This window comes from Penicillium nucicola (genome assembly GCF_028828085.1).
Source record: "Penicillium nucicola strain IBT 29836 chromosome Unknown utg000006l, whole genome shotgun sequence".
Classification (NCBI taxonomy): domain Eukaryota; kingdom Fungi; phylum Ascomycota; class Eurotiomycetes; order Eurotiales; family Aspergillaceae; genus Penicillium; species Penicillium nucicola.
Window position 1 is genome coordinate 1,092,906 of NW_026643130.1, and position 21,456 is coordinate 1,114,361.

The 21,456-nt window shown below is 49.5% G+C and overlaps 9 protein-coding genes across 9 annotated transcripts; 6 read left to right on the top strand and 3 right to left on the bottom strand.

Annotated features, from left to right (window-relative positions):
* Positions 1–2,784: 2,784 nt before the first annotated feature.
* N7511_006418 (BTB/POZ domain-containing protein) lies at positions 2,785–3,665 on the top strand (the record flags this gene model as incomplete). The annotated part of the gene is made up of 4 exons (XM_057128795.1): positions 2,785–2,940; positions 2,992–3,413; positions 3,471–3,573; positions 3,633–3,665. The coding sequence occupies 4 exons, from the start codon at positions 2,785–2,787 to the stop codon at positions 3,663–3,665; spliced, it is 714 nt and encodes a 237-aa protein (XP_056983351.1).
* Positions 3,666–4,995: 1,330 nt separating this feature from the next.
* On the top strand, positions 4,996–6,808 carry N7511_006419 (uncharacterized protein; the record flags this gene model as incomplete). Its single annotated transcript, XM_057128796.1, has 3 exons — positions 4,996–5,256; positions 5,343–6,092; positions 6,155–6,808. 3 exons carry the CDS (start codon positions 4,996–4,998, stop codon positions 6,806–6,808), a joined length of 1,665 nt encoding a protein of 554 aa, XP_056983352.1.
* A 249-nt stretch (positions 6,809–7,057) lies between these two features.
* Positions 7,058–8,000, bottom strand: N7511_006420 (uncharacterized protein; the record flags this gene model as incomplete). The annotated part of the gene is made up of 2 exons (XM_057128797.1): positions 7,058–7,435; positions 7,491–8,000. 2 exons carry the CDS (start codon positions 7,998–8,000, stop codon positions 7,058–7,060), a joined length of 888 nt encoding a protein of 295 aa, XP_056983353.1.
* Positions 8,001–9,002: 1,002 nt separating this feature from the next.
* On the top strand, positions 9,003–11,024 carry N7511_006421 (putative MFS hexose transporter; the record flags this gene model as incomplete). The annotated part of the gene is made up of 9 exons (XM_057128798.1): positions 9,003–9,169; positions 9,222–9,347; positions 9,410–9,513; positions 9,570–9,716; positions 9,765–9,875; positions 9,925–10,256; positions 10,313–10,415; positions 10,480–10,717; positions 10,772–11,024. 9 exons carry the CDS (start codon positions 9,003–9,005, stop codon positions 11,022–11,024), a joined length of 1,581 nt encoding a protein of 526 aa, XP_056983354.1.
* A 246-nt stretch (positions 11,025–11,270) lies between these two features.
* Positions 11,271–12,382, top strand: N7511_006422 (putative sexual development protein (LsdA); the record flags this gene model as incomplete). The annotated part of the gene is made up of 2 exons (XM_057128799.1): positions 11,271–11,618; positions 11,675–12,382. The coding sequence occupies 2 exons, from the start codon at positions 11,271–11,273 to the stop codon at positions 12,380–12,382; spliced, it is 1,056 nt and encodes a 351-aa protein (XP_056983355.1).
* A 397-nt stretch (positions 12,383–12,779) lies between these two features.
* N7511_006423 (polysaccharide lyase family 1 protein) lies at positions 12,780–14,103 on the bottom strand (the record flags this gene model as incomplete). Its single annotated transcript, XM_057128800.1, has 4 exons — positions 12,780–13,118; positions 13,194–13,524; positions 13,590–13,715; positions 13,769–14,103. 4 exons carry the CDS (start codon positions 14,101–14,103, stop codon positions 12,780–12,782), a joined length of 1,131 nt encoding a protein of 376 aa, XP_056983356.1.
* Positions 14,104–15,334: 1,231 nt separating this feature from the next.
* N7511_006424 (putative amidase) lies at positions 15,335–17,163 on the bottom strand (the record flags this gene model as incomplete). The annotated part of the gene is made up of 2 exons (XM_057128801.1): positions 15,335–16,793; positions 16,847–17,163. 2 exons carry the CDS (start codon positions 17,161–17,163, stop codon positions 15,335–15,337), a joined length of 1,776 nt encoding a protein of 591 aa, XP_056983357.1.
* A 1,185-nt stretch (positions 17,164–18,348) lies between these two features.
* Positions 18,349–19,772, top strand: N7511_006425 (uncharacterized protein; the record flags this gene model as incomplete). Its single annotated transcript, XM_057128802.1, has 3 exons — positions 18,349–18,567; positions 18,696–19,204; positions 19,262–19,772. The coding sequence occupies 3 exons, from the start codon at positions 18,349–18,351 to the stop codon at positions 19,770–19,772; spliced, it is 1,239 nt and encodes a 412-aa protein (XP_056983358.1).
* A 595-nt stretch (positions 19,773–20,367) lies between these two features.
* On the top strand, positions 20,368–20,592 carry N7511_006426 (uncharacterized protein; the record flags this gene model as incomplete). The annotated part of the gene is made up of 1 exon (XM_057128803.1): positions 20,368–20,592. The coding sequence occupies one exon, from the start codon at positions 20,368–20,370 to the stop codon at positions 20,590–20,592; it is 225 nt and encodes a 74-aa protein (XP_056983359.1).
* Between the last annotated feature and the right edge of the window lie 864 nt (positions 20,593–21,456).

Sequence of the window (21,456 nt, forward strand, 5' to 3'; positions counted from 1 at the left end):
GTGAGGAGGTGAAAGGCTGGCTGATGATAACGGCCGCCGTCCAGCTGGGAGGGGCATCACAGTGGGTCCAGCGGCTAGACAACCAACCAAATTCGACTTGACCCATCCGTCGACAGACTATAGCATAAATTTCGCCATTTCGCCGACTGGAGGGGGAGTCCTCCCGATCTATTGTATTAAGTGCCATATTCTATAGTGATTTCGTGGCAGGGTTTCCCCGCAATTATTACCAGGGAAGTTAGTACATACATCAGTGACTTGTTATCCCCAGAAACGAGTGTTGATCATTACGTGTGAATCATCTCACCTTCATCATCCTTCCTGCATCTAAGCCAGATCGGGCGCCAAATCCATGACCGGATCAGATCACGCTGGTCCTACTTACAAGTTAGGCGCACCTACAGAGCAAGAGTGGCAGTAAAAGTAGGTAAAAAATGATAGAGCATGCCATACGTGTTGCTTAAGCAGTTCCTTATAGCTGATCGTAGTGGTGCCTTTATTGTAAAATTCTGGCTAGGTCAGGTCAATGACCAGCCCGCGGTGAATGCTAGTCCATAATGTTAGGGACAGGCTAGTATTCCAAGTAAGATCAGGGCAAGCCTAAGACTGTCATGTTACATTTCTGTTTCCTGCATTTATGAGGTGGAATGGGTTCGTGTTGAGGAAGCGCTCTGAGGAAACTATGGACACGCAGCCCAAGGCTACTTACAGCAAAGCCACTCACCGTCCTACGCGTCACAGGAATATTGAGTTCTCTGTGGCAAATCGGTTAGAGAAGGAGCTCCAGTGTAAAATATAAATGGGCTTGGTTATGGGCTTGGATGAGGGACTTAGATGCTTGACTCTGTATCTAAATACTGAAATGGGGATGCTGCGATGGCAGTCTGGTCGAGTAGACAGGTCAATACTGGCAATGAAGAGCATAGGCAAAACCCAACAAGAGGTCAGGTAGGGAGCGGCCGGTAGATGATGCCTAACGTAGATAATCTGATGCTATATCAAGGAGCATAATAATCAAGAAATGAGTGTGGCATTATTGTCTGTGTCCATCTAACTTCGCAGTCACAACTCGCCTTTGTCCTTGATGAAGGATTTGTCACGATCTGTACTACATCCGGCCAATTGGAGATATCAATGACTCTGTATTTCCATTACCCCTACTTCTCGCTACTCATGGGTTCATTCTAGTTACATAAGCTATGCCGACCGATCATCTATAGACCCGGTTTCTTGCTGTAATCGTAAGGTAATTGCGACAAACGTTTCGTGTCTGAGGCATCAACAAGCCCCGATGGCCTTCGTGATCGCGTTACTCCAAACCAAACGTACCGCCTTGTGTTGTGAGACATAGTATGCCAGTTAATTTCCTCAGCCTCCCTGGTGAACTCCGCAACGAGATATATGGCTATGTCTTACTGCGTGAAGACCCGATAGACCCTTGTTGGTCGGGAGACCGTGGCCCAGAGCTCAATGTTCTTCGCACAAATGAGACAGTCTACAAGGAGGCCAAATCGCTACTTTACGGGCATAATCGTTTCGATTTTACTGAGTGCAACTCTCATATGAAAACCCGTCTCCTCTATAGAATCGGACATAATAGTGCAAATCACATCCAGCATATCCGTATCGACTTTCCTGTTCACTGATATCTCGATAAGTAGATGGTATGGAGGAGGACAGCCGTCGTACCCTTGCAAAAATCCAGAGCGGCTTTCCCAACTTGAGAACGCTTGCCACGTCTCCGTGCAGTAAAGGTGGCTTGGAACCCAGACTGGGGCGAATGGAGGCCCTAAAATTACTGCCGAGGCCTTGGCGGAAATAGATGCTCACTTCAGAGCAATATTTTCCCTACAAGAAATTATTGTTGAGGTTTACAAGGACGGTCTTAGTGATTTCACAAGAATGAGGATGGAGAGACACGGATGGACAATTCGTGTGGTAGAAGAAGAGTGGGATGAAAGGTCTTGGGCAGATTTTGAAGAAGATGATTATTTCTATACTGTAGTGATGACTATGATTTCGAAAATGATAGTGACTTTTGGCGGAGGGAAGCGGACTGAAGGGCAAACCGGAGGGATGGTCGTATAGAATCAAAAATATGTTCTATTTGTTCGTCGAACCAGCCCTGAAACATGCTATGAGTGGCAACTGCTCTCATAAGCGAAACAAAGTGGTCCGCTTTCATAACCCAATGATTCAAAAAAAAAACCAACGAGATGTTGTAAATGGAGTAGTGCTCTGCGACTGGAAGAAACCATCTCAGAGCTAGCTTCTGTTCCTGTGAGTAAGTAGCTCTCTCTGCGCCCTAGTGGTAGCCTAACCGCAGCAATGTATATAGGGTCTCAGGGATAAGATACGCTGAAGTATCCTTCCTGCTGTGGACCTCTGGTAGAGAAACGCATGATGGGTCACATGCAGCATCCGCCTGACAGGCGCAACTCCAATATGGAGAAAAGAGTAGCAGCGAACCAATAACGTGTGATACAGCGCAAAGCGCATTATCTAGACTGACCCGGAAGTTGGAGATGTCACAGTAAAAATCCTGGATATCGGGTTGAGTGGAGACATTTAGCCTATTCAGTGAACAATCTACGTGTCATAGCCATACTTAATGGTCCTGTTCTGATGTCATACACTATGACTCGGTCTGTCTTGATTCATATATATTACTTTGCCCTTACAATACTCACGTAGGATATAAGCTTCACATACGATTTCTGTCGAAAATCTTTCCTTTTTATGATAGATCAAGTATCAGCAGAAGTGGCACCATCCATGTCGACCATGTCCGAACTCCAGGACGTAATGCGAGACTTACTCTTGCAAAGTCAATTCTCCGATATGAAGATTCTTTGTCAAGGAACTACTTTCAAAGTTCACCAAGCTATTGTTTGTACTCAGTCAAGCTATTTCTATAGTGCGATGTGTGATGGCTTCAAGGTACACTTAGAAAAACCATAAGCAGAAGTTTTTGGTCGCTAATTTTTCCAGGAATCCACCGAGAAAGCTATCAATATCCAGGATGACAACCCAGAGACCATTGAGCGTGTTCTGTCCTTCCTCTATCTCAGAGATTATAGCGAGGATGGACACATATTTCAATATCAACCCATTTCAGAGCTTGCCAACAAAGAGTCTGACTCATCTCTTTCAGTAAACAAGCCAGAAAACACAGAGCCAGAAAACATAGAGCCAGAAAACATAGAGCCAGAAAACATAGAGCCAGAAAACATAGAGCCAGAAAACATAGAGCCAGAGAATCAACCTGCTTTTGACAATATTGAAGTATTTATCGCAGCTGATAAATACGGAATTATTCCATTGAAGACTCTGGCTACCTCGAAGTTCTCTCGATGGGCGAACGCAAGCTACGGCTCTCCAGTGTTCCACGAAGTGATCGAAAAGGTTATAACGTCAGTACCATCACATGAAACAACTCTTCGGGAAGTTATTGCCGACGTCTTATCCAGGCATATTTTCGACCTTATCAAAGTCCCAGAGATAGTTCATGTCTTGGATTCTTTTGGATATCTTGGGTCCTCGGTTATTGCTAGATCAGTCAGCACCGGGATGGTGAAACGACCCAACGAATCTGACATCTTTCAGGGGCTGATTCAAAAGATAAACTCTAGCCGTCGCTGTCGGCATTGCTTGAAGGATTTTAATGTGAGGATAAAGGGTGCAGAGTATATATATGAGGGGTTCCGCTGTGCTTCTTGCAATACACGAAATTGAAGCGTTCTACTACCCTGTTACGACCCACTAGGAGAGCTGAGCAAGTCGGACACTGAACCAAAAGGTTACTATGACTGCCGTCAGGCAGTCAGCTCTCCCACCACATCAAGTAGCGCACTCCGTCCGGCTACACACGTGACCTATACACTCGGCCACTGTGTCCCGTTCGGTCGCAGTCTCCCTGTCAAACCAGTAATTCCATACATGGTTCTGACACTTAACGATGTAGATTAAGTAGTATCTCTAGTGGAAATAAAAGGGGCGATATATTTAGGTAGTAAGCCAATAGGTAGAAGTTAGTAGGGCCCGAGAGAAAGGGAGTCAGATAGGAAAAAGAAGAGAGAGTACGTCGACAAAACTGTGAAGAGGACGAGCGGTGTTTTATAGACAGAGGTGTAGGTTAGGGGACGGTGAAAGCGGCCAGAAGTAGCACTAAACCCGAACGGGGCGCGGACGACGGCACCAAACCTAAAAGGGCAAGGGGATGGCAGAGACGGGCAGGCGGTCAAGGGCGACAGGACGGCGGTGCAATGAAAGCCGTTTCTGGCCCCCGTGCTTGCCGTCGTGTGGAATACTAGAGTTTGAGAGCTGGAGGTGTATCAAAGCTTGTATTTGCATCTATATCACAACTCGCCCCAAACCTTCCGTATATCCTATGCACAACCACACATCACACGCAGTCAAACAATGATGCCATAGGACCGAAAGTGGAGCTATGTCACGCAGAAGAATACCTTGCATCACACACGGAATGTTCGGCCTTGTACATGGAACTCAGATCCAACAAGGGATGCGAGGGAAGGCTGGAATGTCACATCTAGGGCTCCGCAAGCCCTGTAACCCATCATTCCCAGGAGCTCGGAGCCTTTATTCCCCACATTAGCAGGGAGTTTAACTCTCTTTCTTGGCAAGCAAGATCGGATCTCCGCCCAATCGCCGCGCTGACATTATTCCCTGACCATCCCTTGATATGAGGAATCCAACCAACGGCGCTCCTGGACAGGTTTCCGCACCACCCAAGGGGTAGAGGGGAAGGAGAAAGCTTGCCCTTATCCCCACGCAAGTCAATACAGTACCGTAGCTGCAGCTGTTCTCCTGTCCCACGTTTATGCGAGTAACGCGTGATTTGTGTTAGGCCGAGCTATGATTTTCTCGCTGAGACTTCGCTTCATGATTTGGTTACTGTGAATATCCTCCACACGAACTCGGGTTACCCCAGATATTACGATATTGCGATTTTACTTCGAGCTTGTGCATCAAATGGGACGGCATTCGATAGCGTCCGAGATCTTCGACAATGAGTCTAAGATCGACTTTGGCGTGCGCGATAGTGTCTTGACTGTCGACGATGTGACGCCTTATCCACCGCTTGGAAGTTCGATCCAGCTGTTCGAAAGCGAGCCTCTGCCTGAAGACCAAGCATGGCGTTTTGGCGTGCGGGAATGGCTGGTCTTCATCTGCATTGTCATTTTGTCTATGATGGATTCCTTCAATGTGACTAGCTTGATTCCGGCATTACCAGTATGTCGAAGCCGGACACTTTGATACACCCATTTCAAAGAGAGAGAAATAACAAAATGGAGGAAAGAAGCTAACGCAAATATTAGGAACTAGCAAATACATTCGAAAAACCGCTCGCAAGCACACTATGGGTCAACACAGTCTACCTGATCTTCAGCGCAGCAAGCCAACTATACTTCACCATGACAAGCGAAGTCTTCAGTCACGGCCCGGTGTGGATAATCGCAGTTGTATTCGCGACAATCGGCACAGGAATCTGCTGCGGGTCAATGAGTCTCGTCGAGCTCATAATCGGCCGCATGATCCAAGGAATCGGCGGCGGCGGCGCAATGAGTCTCTGTTTCGTGATCATGGCCGAGTCAACGCCTCCGTCTATTCATTCCCGGTATTCGTGCTACATCCTGCTCACACGCATGTGCGGCGCTATCATCGCCCCGCTTGTCTCGGGTATCTTTGTTGATAATACCAGCTGGACTTGGGCTTTCTATTTTAATTTCATCTTTTGCGCGTTGGGCCTGTTGGCGATTCCGTTTGCGGTGGACTTGCGCGTGTCGAAGAGTATTCCGCTGCGCAAGCTGCGGATTTTGGATTGGTCGGGTGCTACTATGGCGTTTTTGGGCTCGGGCGCTGTTCTTGTTGGGTTGAATTGGGGTGGAAGTCTGTATCGTTGGGAGGAGTGGCAGACTATTGTGCCGATTGCTGTTGGTGTTGCTGTTTTTCTTGCGCTTGTTTTCTATGAGGCTAAGTGGGCTCTGAATCCGATATTTGGCAGCAGGGGTTTCCGCTCCAGGATGATGATTATGACTTATCTCGGTTGCTTTTTGCATGGTTTCATGGTGAGTTTTCGTTTTCAACTTTTCGTGCTGGCTTCATTCTTCTCACGTACTGACGTTCTTAGGTCTTTGCTCACTTGCAATTTTTCCCCTTGTACTTCATGTCTACTCATTATATGTCTACCACTCTGTCAGCAGTGACCTTGCTCGCCCTGGTTGGGATGGCAGTTGCGCCTGCCGCGGTTGTCGGTGTAATTCTTGCCAGGGAGTCGAGGTGCACGCAGTGGGTGATATCCGGTGGTTGGATCTTGACTATACTTTCAGGCGGTTGTTCCATTTTGTTGGATAACACGACACCGGCGGTGGGATGGGTATTCTTATTGCTCACAGCAGGCTTGGGTCACGGTCTTCTGCTCGCGAGTTATAACGTCCGAGTCCAGAATGTGCCCAGGGATGAAGACCCCTCTCTATCGTCTCTTCCAAGCACTATCTCGAATTATATGAGGGCTATGGGTATGGCGTTTGCTGTCCCTGTCTGTGGTATGGTGTTGTTGAACATGTTCAGTCACGAGTTGACAGGGATTGGATTGGACCGGAATCTGGTCAATTCAGCGAATGGATACTTGATCTTGATGAACCAGGTCAGCATGTCAAGCGAACATAGAGAAGCTGTCACACTTGCCTCGGTCGCGGCTTTCCGAGTGTTGTGGGAGGTTCTCACTGGCGTTGCTTTCGTTGGGGGACTCACGTCTATTTTCCTGTGGCGTAGGCGTGCATAAGCATAGCCAATATTTAAAATGAAACAGTTCTTGACTTCCATAACTCGAGCTGTGAAGCAATACGAGATGAGCTAACCTGATCGAATCAGAATGGTGACAGGTCATAATACACCAGCACCTCAAATAAGAGGTAAGGGTAACAATAAGATGCATTCAGGCTAAAAACTGATTCGTAGAGGCATAAGAGTCATTTCGGCTAAAAGGAATACAGGTATCAGGCTGACATGGGATGTCTCATGCGCCGGCAGGTCACTTCAGTCTGTCGGGAGTAACATACTCTCTCTGGCCTTGAATTTTCCAACCCGGTAGTCTTTCTTTGCCCAATAGAGAGAGCGTTTTCTTTTCGACAATACTATACTTGGAGGGATCCTTGCGGTCAAAGTTAAACGGCTTTCTCAATTGAGCTGGCGGATTGGTGATGATACGGGGATGTCTCAGACTGTTGACAGAAACCGAGTGAACCATCAAAGGATGCAAAAGAATCACATCGCCGACCTTGCCAGTCATTTGATGGAACTCAAAACACTGATTCACGATATCCGAATAGAAAGAAGTCTCCATAGGATTCCCAACAGGCTTTTCGTTTCGTGGGAGCATATATGGAGTCACTCCTTCGGGATGATTGTACTAGATACAGGGAGTCAAAAAAGACGCCAAGTACACGAGAGGCTTAACCACATACCAAGTGTTGCGCAATAAACTTAAGTGCATCCGAACAGACCATAGTGCCACCTGCACGTTCCTGGACATCGGAGAACAGGGGTATGGCCAGCAAAGCCTGCTCAGGCGAATCAAGGAAATGAGTGAAAAAGTCGCCGTCCACATGCCACCCTGGCAGATCAGCAGGGTTGGGCCACGTCCCTTCGGTCTCGGGCGAGCCGAGATTAACAATAAAGGCATCGTTCCAGGTGGCCGATTCGGGTGCTACGCGGTCCTCGCCGCCGAGAAGTTCGCAAATGGCGGCCCATGCCTTGGGGGCAAATGTCTTTATGGCTTCCGCTCTTGTCTCATCCATCCAGGTCATTTCATTCGTCCAGGTTGACTTGTTTGTTGGTGAATAGCCGAGTCTCGACCACACGTCGCCTGTCCATTTGTTTGCTTTGGCCTTTGAGAAGCAGTCTGGGACTCGAACGTACCCAAACCACATGAAGTGGTCAATCTGCTCTTGGGAAAGTTGGTGAGACTTGAACATATTGGGACTCTGTGGCGAACTGCAGCATCAAGCCATGTTCAGACGAGAGTTGGCAACAGTGCCAGTTGCATACTTGAGGAAGGTGGCCTACATGCCATTCTGCCGTCATCCTGAACACTCACAAACTACCATTCTCGCAGTATACCAGGGCGGTCAGCATTTTCCCTCCCATTTGAAGCTGAAGATGCCATTGACATTGCCAAGAAGGTATACCGGCTAAATTCCAAGCTGTCAGGCGAGAGTCTGGAGATGGCGTCCCCCGCAAATGAACAGCACTCCAGGGGCTCTTGGCATGCTTGGCACTGCCATTAGCCTCCGGGCCAAGATGGTTGCTTATTCGGGCACGGAGCGACTGAGACCCCAAGTCGTTTTCGGTGCTTAGAACACAATGGCGAGATATGTCAACTCTGCACACAGACAGACCATGTTATCGTCTTAAATGCGTGTCCTCAGAATTCCCCCAGGTTGATCATCCGGTGGGCCTCGGCCCGCCAAACCGGGGAGAGATCGAAGCAGTGGCCTAGCCCTAAGCGAAGTGGAATGGCGTTCTCCGCACCAATGATATCCCCGGTGACCCCCTAAGCACAACGAGCCAAGGCCCTAAGACAGTCAAACCCGGGGATGATACTATACTAGGACGCATTTATCGCCTCTAACAGGCCATCCGCTGGGCAAATAGCCATCTCAACCGCTAGCCCTGCAAAAGATCTGTGCCCGCGTGCTAAATTCCTCGCTTATTTACTTTGATTTTGATTATCCATCGACCCTTGCCTCCTAATCTGGGGAAAAGCCATGAACCCATGCAATCCAGCCAAGGCCGCCACTTCTCACTAACCGGATAATATCATCGTCAAATATCCTAAGATGGCAAATTCAAACTGTTTAAAACCTGTGGTCTCCCCCTCTCTCCGTAGTCTTTCGTGCATTGTTGTGTCATAAGCTCGGTGGACATTCCAATCCCTATCTATCCCGTGCTAGTCTAAGCAGACACATTGAGCCATCATGCCCATTGCTGTTGGAGTGTCGACGCTCAAGTCTGAGGTGCAGGCTGCTCAGAATGAACAGCCCGAGTTGGAGAAGGTCACTTGGTGGCATGAACCCGGTCTGCGCAAACTTTATTGGTGGGCTGCAGTGTTGTGCATTGCCTCTGCGACTACTGGTTATGATGGGTAAGCAGTTTGGTTTGAATTTTATGGGAGGAAACTGACAAGAGTGGTACAGAATGATGCTTAATACCTCGCAGAATATTGATCTGTGGCAGACCTACTTCAACACTCCCAGTGGCTCCAAACTGGGGTTGATGAACGCAACCTACCAAATTGGTAGTCTTGTCAGCTTTCCCATTGTGTAAGTTCTTCTGACTTTACCTGCTGCTTTTTTTTGTTGCAATATAATGCTGACTTCTACAGTCCTTTTGTTGCCGATCGATGGGGTCGAAAGCTTCCAATTGTGATCGGATGTGTCTTGATGATTTTCGGAGGCTTGCTCGGTGCATTCTGCAAGAACTACGGCAGTATGTTGACCTGTGTCTCTATACCTCAGAGTACGATGTGGACTGACCCTTTTTAGTGTACGTTGCCGGTAGATTGTTCCTCGGTTTCGGTGGCAGTCTGGCCCAGATGTCTTCCCCTGTCCTTCTTACCGAGATCTGCCATCCTCAACACCGTGGTATCGTTACTACTATCTACAACTGCCTATGGAACTTTGGTGCATTAGGTATGACCTCCCCCCCTCACAACATGAACAAAAACTAACTGAATATAGTTGTCGCCTGGATTGCCTGGGGAACTATGTACATCCCCAACGACTGGTCGTGGCGCACCTTGGCTCTCCTCCAAATTTTCCCTGCCTTGATTCAAATCACATTCATCTGGTGTACGTATCCGAAACTCTCTGCATCATCCAATTATCTGATCATAATTAGGGGTTCCTGAATCTCCTCGTTGGCTCGTCTCCCAAGAGCGCTACGAGGAAGCCCTGGAAATCCTGTCCTACTATCACGGAAACGGAGACAGGAACAATGCCACCGTTCAATTCGAGTACCGCGAAATTAAGGAGACAATCAGCATGGAGATGCAGTACGAGAAGAACAGCAGCTACCTCGACTTTGTGAAGACTAAGGGTAACCGTTATCGTCTGGCAATTCTGGTCTCGCTGGGAATCATTTCCCAATATAGTGGCAATGCGCTGTTCAGTAATTATACCAACTTGATTTACAACAGCATGGGTATCACTGAGCAGAACAAGAAGATTCCGGTTCGTATCTTGCCATCTTTTTAAGTGATTATTGGGTGACATGCTGATTTCCATAGCTCGATGGTGGTAAGACACTACTCAGTTTGATCGTTGCTGTGACCTGTGCCTTCTTCGTTGATCGGTTCGGACGACGACCTCTTTTCCTGGTTTCTACAGTTGGTGAGTGTAAAAACCTATTCAATTAAAAAAATCAAGTCAATGTTAACATTCTTGTTCTTCCCAGGTATGGTTCTCATGTTCCTCGCCTGGACTGTTGTATCCTCTGTCTACGAGAAGACCCAAGATGTCAAAAGCGCAGGATACCCACAGGTTGTATTTGTCTGGCTCCACGCCGTGTTCTATTCCATCGCCTGGTCGGGTTTGCTTGTTGCATACTCGCTCGAGATTCTACCTTATCGCCTGCGCGCGAAAGGCATGATGATTATGAACTTGACGGTGCAGGCTGCTTTGGTTCTTGGAAAGTAAGCCAATAAATCTCTATCTGCTTAAATCATAGTGCTAACCGTTTGATTCAGTTACACCAACCCCATTGCCTGGGAGGACTTGCCTCATCACTGGAACTTGTCTCTCATCTATACTGTTTGGATCTTCATTGAACTCCTATTTGTGTACTTCTTCTACGTCGAGACCCGGGGACCTACTCTCGAGGAATTGGCTAGGATCTTTGATGGCGATGAAGCTGTTGTCGCACATGTTGATCTGCACCAGGTTGAGAAGGAGATTCATATCACTGAGAAGGAGACGACCTCCTATGTGGAGCGTGCTTAGTTGTTCAGCAACGGGATGATATTTATGAATGAGACTATATTTGTTTAATAATCTACAAGGTCCATCAATTGAAATCCTCACTTCGATCTTTACGAAGCGCACCTTCCACCGCATAGCCCCTGCCATCTATACAACTCCAACCTCTGACCTTCCGACCTTCTGAACATCTGAACTTCACGTATCTCTCTTCTTCTCGCACATACTGTTACTAAACCAACTGCTACAAATCCCACCTCTATTCTAGTCATGCATTTCCATATTTTTTCCATCCTTTTGGGAATCTCATACGTCATTGCAATCCCACTTAATACGTCTGGCCACAGAACCCTACCAAACGGACTAATCACCCCGAGTCCCAGCGAGCTGGAGACAATCGAAGAAGATGCGCACGGCACTCTTCCCAATGGCCCAGCTCCTCTGGGCATCAGCGAAGGAGGCATTGTCAACCTCAAGATGATCGCCCTGAGCGCGATGTTCGAAGTCTCTTTCTTCGACGCTCTAATTGAAAACATCACTGCAGAGGTTCCCGGATACCGCTTTGCAAGCGACGACGACAAGGAATTCATCCTTCGTGGTTTGCGCGTCATTCTGGCCGTATATCTCCCTTCATCCTGATACCTGCAAGTGACAGTCACTGACCAGCTCTATAGCAAGAGGAACTCCAAGTCCTCGACTCAAACAACCACCTAGCCCACTTCGGCATCGAGCCAATGCTACCCTGCCAGTACTCCATCCCTGTCGACAACTTCGACGCAGCCATCGAGATAGCCGTCAAGTTCACCGACGTAGCCCTAGGAGTCCTGCAAGACGTCGTGGAACGCTACGCCCTGGGCAGTGACTTCACCCTGGCACGCCAGATTTCCTCCCTCATCGGCGAAAAGGGCGAGCAACAGGGCTGGTTCCGCGTCATGCAGGGCAAGATCCCGAGTGAGCTGCCCTACCCGACGACTGGCGACGTCCACTTTGCCTTCAGTGCAGTGCAGAGCTTCGCTGTTCCGGGCAGTTGTCCCAACATCCACACCTTCCCTCTTGAGTCTTTCGAGCCGCTGCATGTTATTCGGGCTCCCGGCGCGAGAACGGGAAATGTTTCTGTTTCGTTTGTCGATCACCAGAATGTCAGTGATAGTTCCCTGTGGATGACATATGTCAATCAGCAGAACCTGCCGATTGTCGAGCCGTTGCGTGTTGTTACTCGCACCGGCAATGAGGTTGTGGCCGAGGCTTTGTTCCCTTATGAGGCGCACGAGATGAATGGGTTGACTATTGCTGCGGTTACCACCACTGATGGGCCTTTTGCGAATGCCTATGAGGTGACCAAGGTAACTCTTGCTGCACCTGGTCTTCTTGTTATAAACTGATTGCAGTACTCTTGGAGGTTGCGCTGGGACTCTTGCTCCTTGGTAAAGCTGTGTACTTTTTCATATTCTTATCAACTCATCAGCGAGTAGTTTAACTACATTCCATCCGAGTCGGACAAACTCGAGGCTTATTCTTTACCACAATGAAATGATTATTCGAAATGGAACAATCCACACTTCACGAATATAAAAACGTATAATGTATTGTAATAAATGATAGACACAGAATAGAATTGAATAATACAACACAGAAATTACATTCCTTTCAACGCTCACAATCTCAAACCCCCGATCCAAAAGATAGCAGATAAACCCAATCAACAGGTCAATCCACCACCAAGGACCTCAATAAAAGAAGACCACTGAAATCAATCTCAATCTTAATCTTGGGATTGATTTACAGGTTACCCTGACCAGCGTTGGAAGTAACGCTGGAAACAACGGTGCTGTAAGCGGAAGCGGAAGCAATGTTCTTGCCCTCGAAGTTAACAAGGAAGGCGGTATCAGCCTGGCTGAAAGAGCCAGATGATCCGAATCCGTTGACCTGGCACGAACGGCCAAGGTAGGTGCTGCACTTGGCGTTGGTGGTGGTGTCAGGGGAGGTGAAGAGCTGGCCAGAGATGGGGGTCTCGACGACGGTAGGGATGTTCTGGAAGACGTTTCCTTCAGCGAGGACGTTGCCGCCGCTGCCAATCTCGAAGGCGTGGCCGGAGTTGGAGTACCAGTAGTTGTTGACCTGCGGGGGTTTTTGTCAGTGCTGGTTCTGTATTTCGGGTGGTCATTTGGGATGAGGGAGAGGGGAGGGGCTTACAGCGTGCAGGAGGGTGTTGCCCTGGACCTTGGGGGCACGGCCGGAGGTCTTGTAGATGTAGTTGCCCTTCATGGTGACGAGATCGCTGGATCCGTCGAGGTAGATGCCCCAGTAGTGGTAGCCGTCGCAGGTGGCGGAGTAGTCGCTGACACCGTTGATGAAGTTGTTGGAGAGAGTCACGCGCTTGGAGGCGCTGGTGCCGAGGACGATGTGCTGGCGACCAATGCGGGCGGTGGTAACGTGGTCGATCCAGACCAGGTCGGCGTTGTCGATGGTGATGGCATCTCCACCCCAGACGTACTTGGGGTTGATGTCGGTGACGGCGACGTTCCTGGTTGTTTGTTAGTGGGCTGGTTGATATTGGGGAATTCGGGGGATGGGGATGGGGTGGCTTACTGAATGATGATGTTGCTGGCACCGCTGACAATACGGAGACCCTTGCCCTTGATTATACCGGCGGAACCGGAGCCCAACAGGGTCTTGTCGGAGGCAATGGTGATACCGAGGGAACCGGCATTGTCGCTAGGATTAGGTGAGTGGTTGGTTTAAATTCAATGGGGGAAAGGCGGTCTTACTAGCTCACGGAGACGGAAGGAGCAGACGCCTCGTAGTTGTTGCACCAGTCGTCCTTGTTGATAGCAACCTGGCAAGCAGAGGCAGTGCCCCAGGGAGCACAACCGGTACCGGTGGTGGTACCCTCGGTGTTGCGGAAGTCAAAGGTCTTGGTGAGGACGATGACACGAGGGGAAGAGTCACCAAGGTACGAGACCAGCTCGGCAGTGGTGCTGGGGTAGACGGGAGTAGCAGAGCCACCACCAGTAACACCCTTGGCGAAACCCTCCGCAGCGCCGGAGACGGAAACGGCAGCAGCCTGGGCAGCGAAAGCTGCGAGAATGGCAGTGAACTTCATTTTGAGGTCTGGCACTGTCGGGGAATTGAGTTGGAGGGGATGAAGAAAAAAGTGATACGTCTGTCGGGCGTGCTTCTTTTATAGATGGCGGAGGTACTTGGATACCAAGACTTCCACTTTCTCCAGACTAGCTCCAAGCTAGTAGGCTGGCATGAAGAAGCTCCAAGCCTCGACCCCCACATAGATCAATCCCCTGGTTCATTTGTTGTTTGAGAGAGAGTGATGGCTCGTGGGCCGGCGAATGGTGACCGAACCCTCATTGTATTGACTATGGGGCCATGGGACCACATTATGGCGGAGAAAAGATTTTAGAGTGCATCATATCACTCAGGGGTGGGCTTGTGGCAGGCCTGGGAAAGGTGGAAGAAATTGGAGAGATACGCGTTTGAGGCTGTTTGGATGGTGGCATTGATTGCCGATTGGATGCTTCCAACGGTCAAATGGGCAATTTCAGCCACGGCTATATTGTGCAGCGGCAAGAGCAGTCAATTCCAGGAATCGAAGTAGAATGTTCAAGTGCTGGGGACGCCGTAACTTCAGCCAGCGTTAGAGGATCAGCACTGGTGCATGAGGTTGTTTCACGCTTGTGGCTGGAGGTCTCCACCATGTAACTGCATGGAGTAAGCTTGATCCAGTTGGAGTGTCGGCCGTAGTCTAGGTTCAGCGTGGTCTCCGGGGTGAGACCTAATTATCTGAGGTCGTTGGCTGCTCTCGGTTTCTGAGGAGAATGAGAGTTTTGGTGAGAATATCTCCGTGAAGGGATTCTCCGTCTTGGCAACCGTCGGGGGGAGGATATATTTTCCCATCTCCGTGCACACTGTCGATCATAGAGTTCTTGAATTTCGCATCAATGGGAAGAACTGCGACGATCCAATTGTTCCTGCCGGTCGATCCCGTGCAAGGAGACAGTAGGGTTGAGCATCCCCCATCGCCCATATCCGACCCACCACGTTAAGCAGTAATTTCGGAGAAATCAGGTGGACTCACTCGATATTAACTGCTAAACTGCTATCAACGGCTATTTTTCCCGATAGGGAAAGATTCCATGCTTCTAGAAGAAATTCGTATTCGAACAGCCGGATGATCTCCGGGTTGTAGAGACTAAAAGCCTTGAATCATGTCAATTCGAACGGATTCATCTATTCATTAATATAATCATATAGTCTATAGAATCAGTGGTAGTACACAACTTAGGATCAAAATCCTCACACCGATATTAAGTCCCCTTTTTTTACATGATGACGGGCAAGTTGCGCTCCAGGTATCCGCGCCATTCCGGCAGAGAGCGTTGCCACTTAGTGCCGGAAGTCTTCTGCAAATCCTCGATAGCACTAGCGTACTTGATCAGGCTTCCCTCTGAAAAAGCGGTGTTCATAATGGCAAGGCCGTACGGCATGCCGGAGACATCGCTAGTACCGGCCGGCACGGTGATAACGGGGTAACCGGCCTGGGCGGCGATCTGGATGCTCTGAGCGACATCGGGGGGAACCAAAAGACCGTCCAGAGTACCGTTACCGTACTTCAGAGCTGCGTCGATACCCTCCTCGCGGGTGGTGCGCTGGCAGAATGCCAAAGCCTGGAAGTAGGTCTCGTTCATGATGCCCTTGCTCTCGAGGGAAGCAATGAGACCATCCTGGCCGGAGCCAAAGGCTGGGTGGATGCCGGGAAGACCACCCTCAGAGCCGTAGTTGTCGGTGTTGTACTGGACCAAGTCCTCGACGCTGCGGACATTTGTGTTGTTGACCTCGGAGAGGTAGTCACGCAGATTGTTGTAGAAGTCGACCTTGATGTAAGAGTACTCGGACTCGTTGGCAAAGCCACGGGTGGAACCGTAGTCCCAGTTCCAGCCGTCAGGCGAGACGATCTGCTTGTAGTGAGGCAGCTCGGTACCGTTGATGACGGTCGCGCCAGCGGACTTGATCAGCTCGACCAGCTCCAGGAGCTGGGAGATCTGGTCGGCATCACCGAGAGCCCAGAAGGACTCCCAAGGGATACCGAAGACGGCACCCTTGAGGGCATGCTTCTTGCTCAGGAACTGGGTGTAGCCGCCCTTGGGGGTCAGACCCTTCTGAGCGAGAGTGTAGTTGTCACGGGTGTCAATACCGTAGATAGCATCAAGGGCGTAAACGGCATCCCGGACGGTCTTACCAAAGGTACCCACCGTGTCCTGGTGCAATGACTCGGGGATGACACCGGCACGAGAGGTCAGACCGACAGTAGGCTTAATACCGACGATGTTGTTTCTTTGGGCAGGGTTGATGACACTGCCATCGGTCTCGGTTCCGAGGGCAATGGGAACCAAGTTGGCACCAACAGCAACACCGGGGCCAGTGCTGCTACCACCAGGGTTAACGGTGAAGTTGTAAGCACTACGGCACTGACCACCACGGGCAGTGAAGCCCTCGGAGTAGTTGTTGGAGCGCCTGTCAGCCCACTCGCTCAGAGCACCCTTGCCAAGAAGCAAAGCACCGGCCTTGCGGAGGCCGTGTACGACATGAGAGTCACGGGGAACAACGCTGCCAAGCAGAGCCCAGCTGCCAGCCGTGGTCTCCATGCGGTCCTTACTGGCAATGTTGTCCTTGACAATGAAGGGAATACCGTGGAGAGGACCACGAACCTTACCCGCAGCACGCTCGGCATCGAGCTTCTGGGCAATGGAGAAAGCATCCGGGTTGAATTGCAGGATAGCACTGAATACGGTTAGACACCCAAATTCACAAAGGGGTTCGTGGGTACAACATACTTCAAGTAAGGCTGTGTCTGGTGAATACGGTCCATGTAGCATCCCAACAGCTCAACGCTGGTGAAGGTTCCATTGGTCAATTGCGCCTGAATCTGATCAACGGTGGCCTCCTCCAACTTGAAGCCATTGCAACGGCGCATAGGGAACAGCTTAGCCCCAGGGGCGCCCAGACGAGGGAAGTCATAGGCATAGGGGTTGTGCAAGATCTGAGACGCGACCAAGGTATCGGTCGACTCATCTTGTTTCAGATGAGGAACCGCAACAACAGAGCTTGCCAAGGCAAGTCCGCTCACTAGAGTCTGGAGTAAAGGCGCCATGATGAGGATGATCACACACTCCACTAAAAACCATGTGGCAATGATGATCTTTGGGGGGATTATGGCACTGATATAGTCCAACGCCAACAGAGACCGCCCAGGTGGATCTGCGCCGTGACTAATCTTTCGAACCGAACTTTGCCGTCTTAAGCGGATTGTCGCTTGTCTTCTGTTTCTATTCTTCTAGGGCGTTCTTTTCAAATGAAACTATTGATTCTTGTGCTCCAGATGGATGCATTTTCCACAGAGGCGTTCTTTTAGCGGAGACCCAACTCTTGTTTCTTCGACATGCCGATATTATTCCATGAGACCAATCTAGACTAGCGCCGTTTAGAGGTTCCAACCTGCCTAATTAGGCGCATAACCGCCCGGGCAGACCCACTTGGCAACATCGGAACCAAGTTTCGCTCCGTGAGATCGCAGAATCTGCTCTCCGATGCTGTCGCTGATTGGCTCAGATAGCAGGTGGGTCTGACTGCCGATTTGGGGCTCGGCCACATGTCGGCATTTCTCTAGAGATATTGCTGAGGCTTTCCGATTGGAGAGTAGGATATAACGAGGTCATTCTCGATCACTTGGACCTGCAAGCTTACGGACACGTTGAGAAAGAACAAACCATCACAAATAAGGAGAGATGAGGAATTTGTGCAACATTCTTCAGCAAATCCCCGCCGGCAACAACGGCGCCCCACTGGACGCGTAGAGATGGATTTGGCAGGCATTTTGAAGCGATGAACCCTCGAAGCGATTCTCACTAAAGGAGGGCGTGCACTGTGTGGTCTCTACGCAAGCTCGATCCAAACCTGCGAGGTTTGTTTGGTGTTGTAGCATTTATACTTCCGCTAAAAAAGTCAATGATACTTGTTGTCTCAATTTGGAACTCAATGATAAATATACCTCTCATGTTACTAGAAGAAAATTTGCGATTTGGCAAAGTCTCAGAGTTTAATCCCCACCGCATAGATTGATATACCAAGCTCGGCGCGCCCAAAGCCAGCGCCTTGGTTGTATTGGATGAACCATTATTGAAAACCAGACCCGCTTCCGGATCCGAGTTCTTCACGCGCTCACACTCATCGAGCCTTTTAATTCGTATAGTCACTATCCCACCTTCAGTTGCACTGCTGAGGCCTTGATCAAGACAACACTCTCTTATAATGTCACTCGCTTGAACACGACACTATCATGACCCTCCCGGCCGACATTCTTGCTGCGAATACAGCAGGAAGAATCCCAAGCAATGTCTCACTAGCATACCTCGCCCAGTCCCGCGATCGGTCCGCCATTGTGGGAATCATTTTCATGATATGTTTCACGGGTATATTGATGGTTATACGTCTATATGCCCGTGCCTTCATCGTCAAGAAAATCGGTCTAGATGATGCATTGGCCATCTTGACATTTGTACGTCCTCCACTATTCACCCCAGATCTGCACGCACCCACATACTGCATGAGACAGCAATGCCCTACGAATCACCCAAGGCACTCTACCACGAAATGAATACTTGAGATACTAACAAAATCCCACAGACCATCTACATCATCTTCGTCGTCCTCTCCATCGTCCTGATCAACCTAGGAAGCGGTCGTCACATCGAATACATCCAATATGTCCTCTCAATGCCAACAGTCCGCCAGACGGAAGTCCTCGACTTTGTCGCCCACGTCCTGTACACAACAGCCCTTTTCCTATGTCGTCTCTCCGGTCTGGCATTCTACTACCGACTCACTGCCCGCTCAACAAAACTTCACATGAGCATCCTCATCGCTGGCCCACTGCTCTTCGCCGCATACCTCCCCCAGCTCTTCCTCTTGATCTTCCACTGCAGGCCAGTCACAGGTCTCTGGCCATATGAATGGCAAACAGAACCTGTAACCTACAACTGCCTCACATGGGGGTTAGTCTACTCAGTCAACTCCGGACTCTCCCTCGCATGCGACATCCTCATGTTCGCCATCCCCGCATTCCTCATCAAGGAGCTACACGTCTCATTGGAGAAGAAGATCAAACTCTCCGTCGTCATGTTCCCAGGTGTCTTGTACGTCCCCCCTCCCATCCCATCACAGCACAACAAAAATTAACAACGCGCCCGCAGCGTGATCGTAATATCAGCAATCCGCGTGTGGCTAGTAGCAGTCGGACAATGGGCATCCGACGGCAGCTGGGCCTACAACCCGATGCTGTGCATCGAAAACGCCGAAATAGCAGGAACGCTGGTCGCGCTCTCTGTGCCCGCCCTGAAACCCGTCTTCGGCAACCTCTTCGCCCACCTGACGGAATACACATCCAGTCACACGCGCTCGAGATCTCGCTCGACCAAGCTGCGCAGCCATTCCAAGCCGCTGAGTGGGGTTGCGTCGAGCAGTCGGGATAATAAGCGGTTGCTTAATTGGTCGAAGCTTGGCGCTGATGATTATGAGATGATGCCTAGTGAGGTTTCTGTTGGGAATAGGGATGCGGATACGGATAGTGCGCGGAGGTTGAATGTTAAGGGGCCTGGGATTCGGGTTACTAATGTTATTGATGTTACGAGGGTTGAGAGTCCTGATGGGTCTAGGACTGGGTCGGGGTCTTCGATTGAGGGGGGGAAAGAGGCCTGGGAGTAAGGCTAGTTGATTTGGGGGGCTTGGTTTCGCTGTAATATACTTAATTTAGAATTTAGAGGTTTCTTTTTTTTTAAACGGGGTGTGGGGAGTTGATAGAGGGTTATCTGGGATGTGCTGTTGCTGAGATATACATTAACACACACTACAAATTTATCAATATACACGCCTCGTCATATACTAATTGGATATATAACATTGGCATTAGAATTAGTGCATTTTCAGTATCAAAATTCACCTCATGTTTTACCTCATATTTTACCTCAAAAATGCATCATTTCTAGCAAGAACTCTTTGATGCTCGACAAGAACATTGTCGGCTATATTATGATTGCGGGCGGCCAATCAGAAAGATCCTATCAGCAAGCGGAAATACGGCTACGACATTAGACATCCACGCACCTTCCACGCGGATAGACAGAGGCGATCCCATCCCTCGTCAAACAGCACATCAAGTTCCGCAACAGGCCAAATACCATACATGCTTATATACGGAGCGGAACTTCGTATGCCATGGAACTTGATAGAAAACGTGGAAAACCAAGATCATTCAATACGCCAAGATGCAGCTGAATGTTTACGCTATACAGCAGTCCAAATGAAGAAGTACTACGACTCACCGCGACACTTCGCAGTCGGAGACAAGGTTCTCCGCATCGGACGTGGATACAACATTCCAGTCAACCAACTGCTCACACGAAAGCTCGGCCGACAATACGCAGGACATTTCACGGTGCTGGAGCGTGTCGGACGCCTTGCATACAAGCTTGATCTCTCAGGCGATTGGAGCCGAGTCCGTCCAGTCATTAGTGTCCAACACTAAGAGCCAGCACCAGCAGAGCAAGACGAGCCGTATAACCGGGAAGAGACAACCACCGGATCCACCAAGAGGGAGAGCAAGGCGAAGATAATATCGGTCCGGGAGGTTATATCACTTACGTGGTCTGGGAAAAAGTCCCCGGGGAGCCTCGAAGCGCGGAATTCTGGGAGCTAGATCTTGAGTCGCGTCAAGCGATTGCGATGAATTTCGTGCAGCCTTTCCGCATTATATTCCATGTAGGGAATTACTAAAAAGGTACCCCATCCCCCCACAAGATAATCATACCACTACATTCATGGCGGCATTTTAAAGTATTCGTAGCGAAGGCGATGCAGATCCTATGTTGCAACATTTGTTGTAGGAGATTAGAATACATCTAAACCCGCTACTGCGACGACTGTAGCAACTGTTGACTGAGTCTTCCTCGTCTAGTGAGGACGACAACCGACGAGGCAGAGCCGGACATATGGTCAGTCCCTGAAAGGATAGTAGAGAGATTGGCTTTTACTCGATCACCTCGCAACAAAACTGCATTTAGATAGGGCTAGCATCATGATGGTGCACACATTTTGTTCCTAAGGTTGATATAAGGTGAGCTGCTGACTTAGCTACCCCCGGCGCAGGTCGTGCGGAGTAAGTGGATTAGGCTGCTCAGTTGTACTTTGTGAGCAAAAGCCGGCAAGGGCTGAGTACTAACACAGAAAGGGAAGGCCAAGATTTCCAAGAGGTGGCAGAGGAAATCAAATGAAAACCGTGGACGTTATGGCCTGATTATCAATAACACGTGCTTACCAATGCTTGGGGGCCGTTTCGAGATATGACGCAAGTGATCATCTCCAGGAGCTCTCCATGTGGTGATCAAGCAAA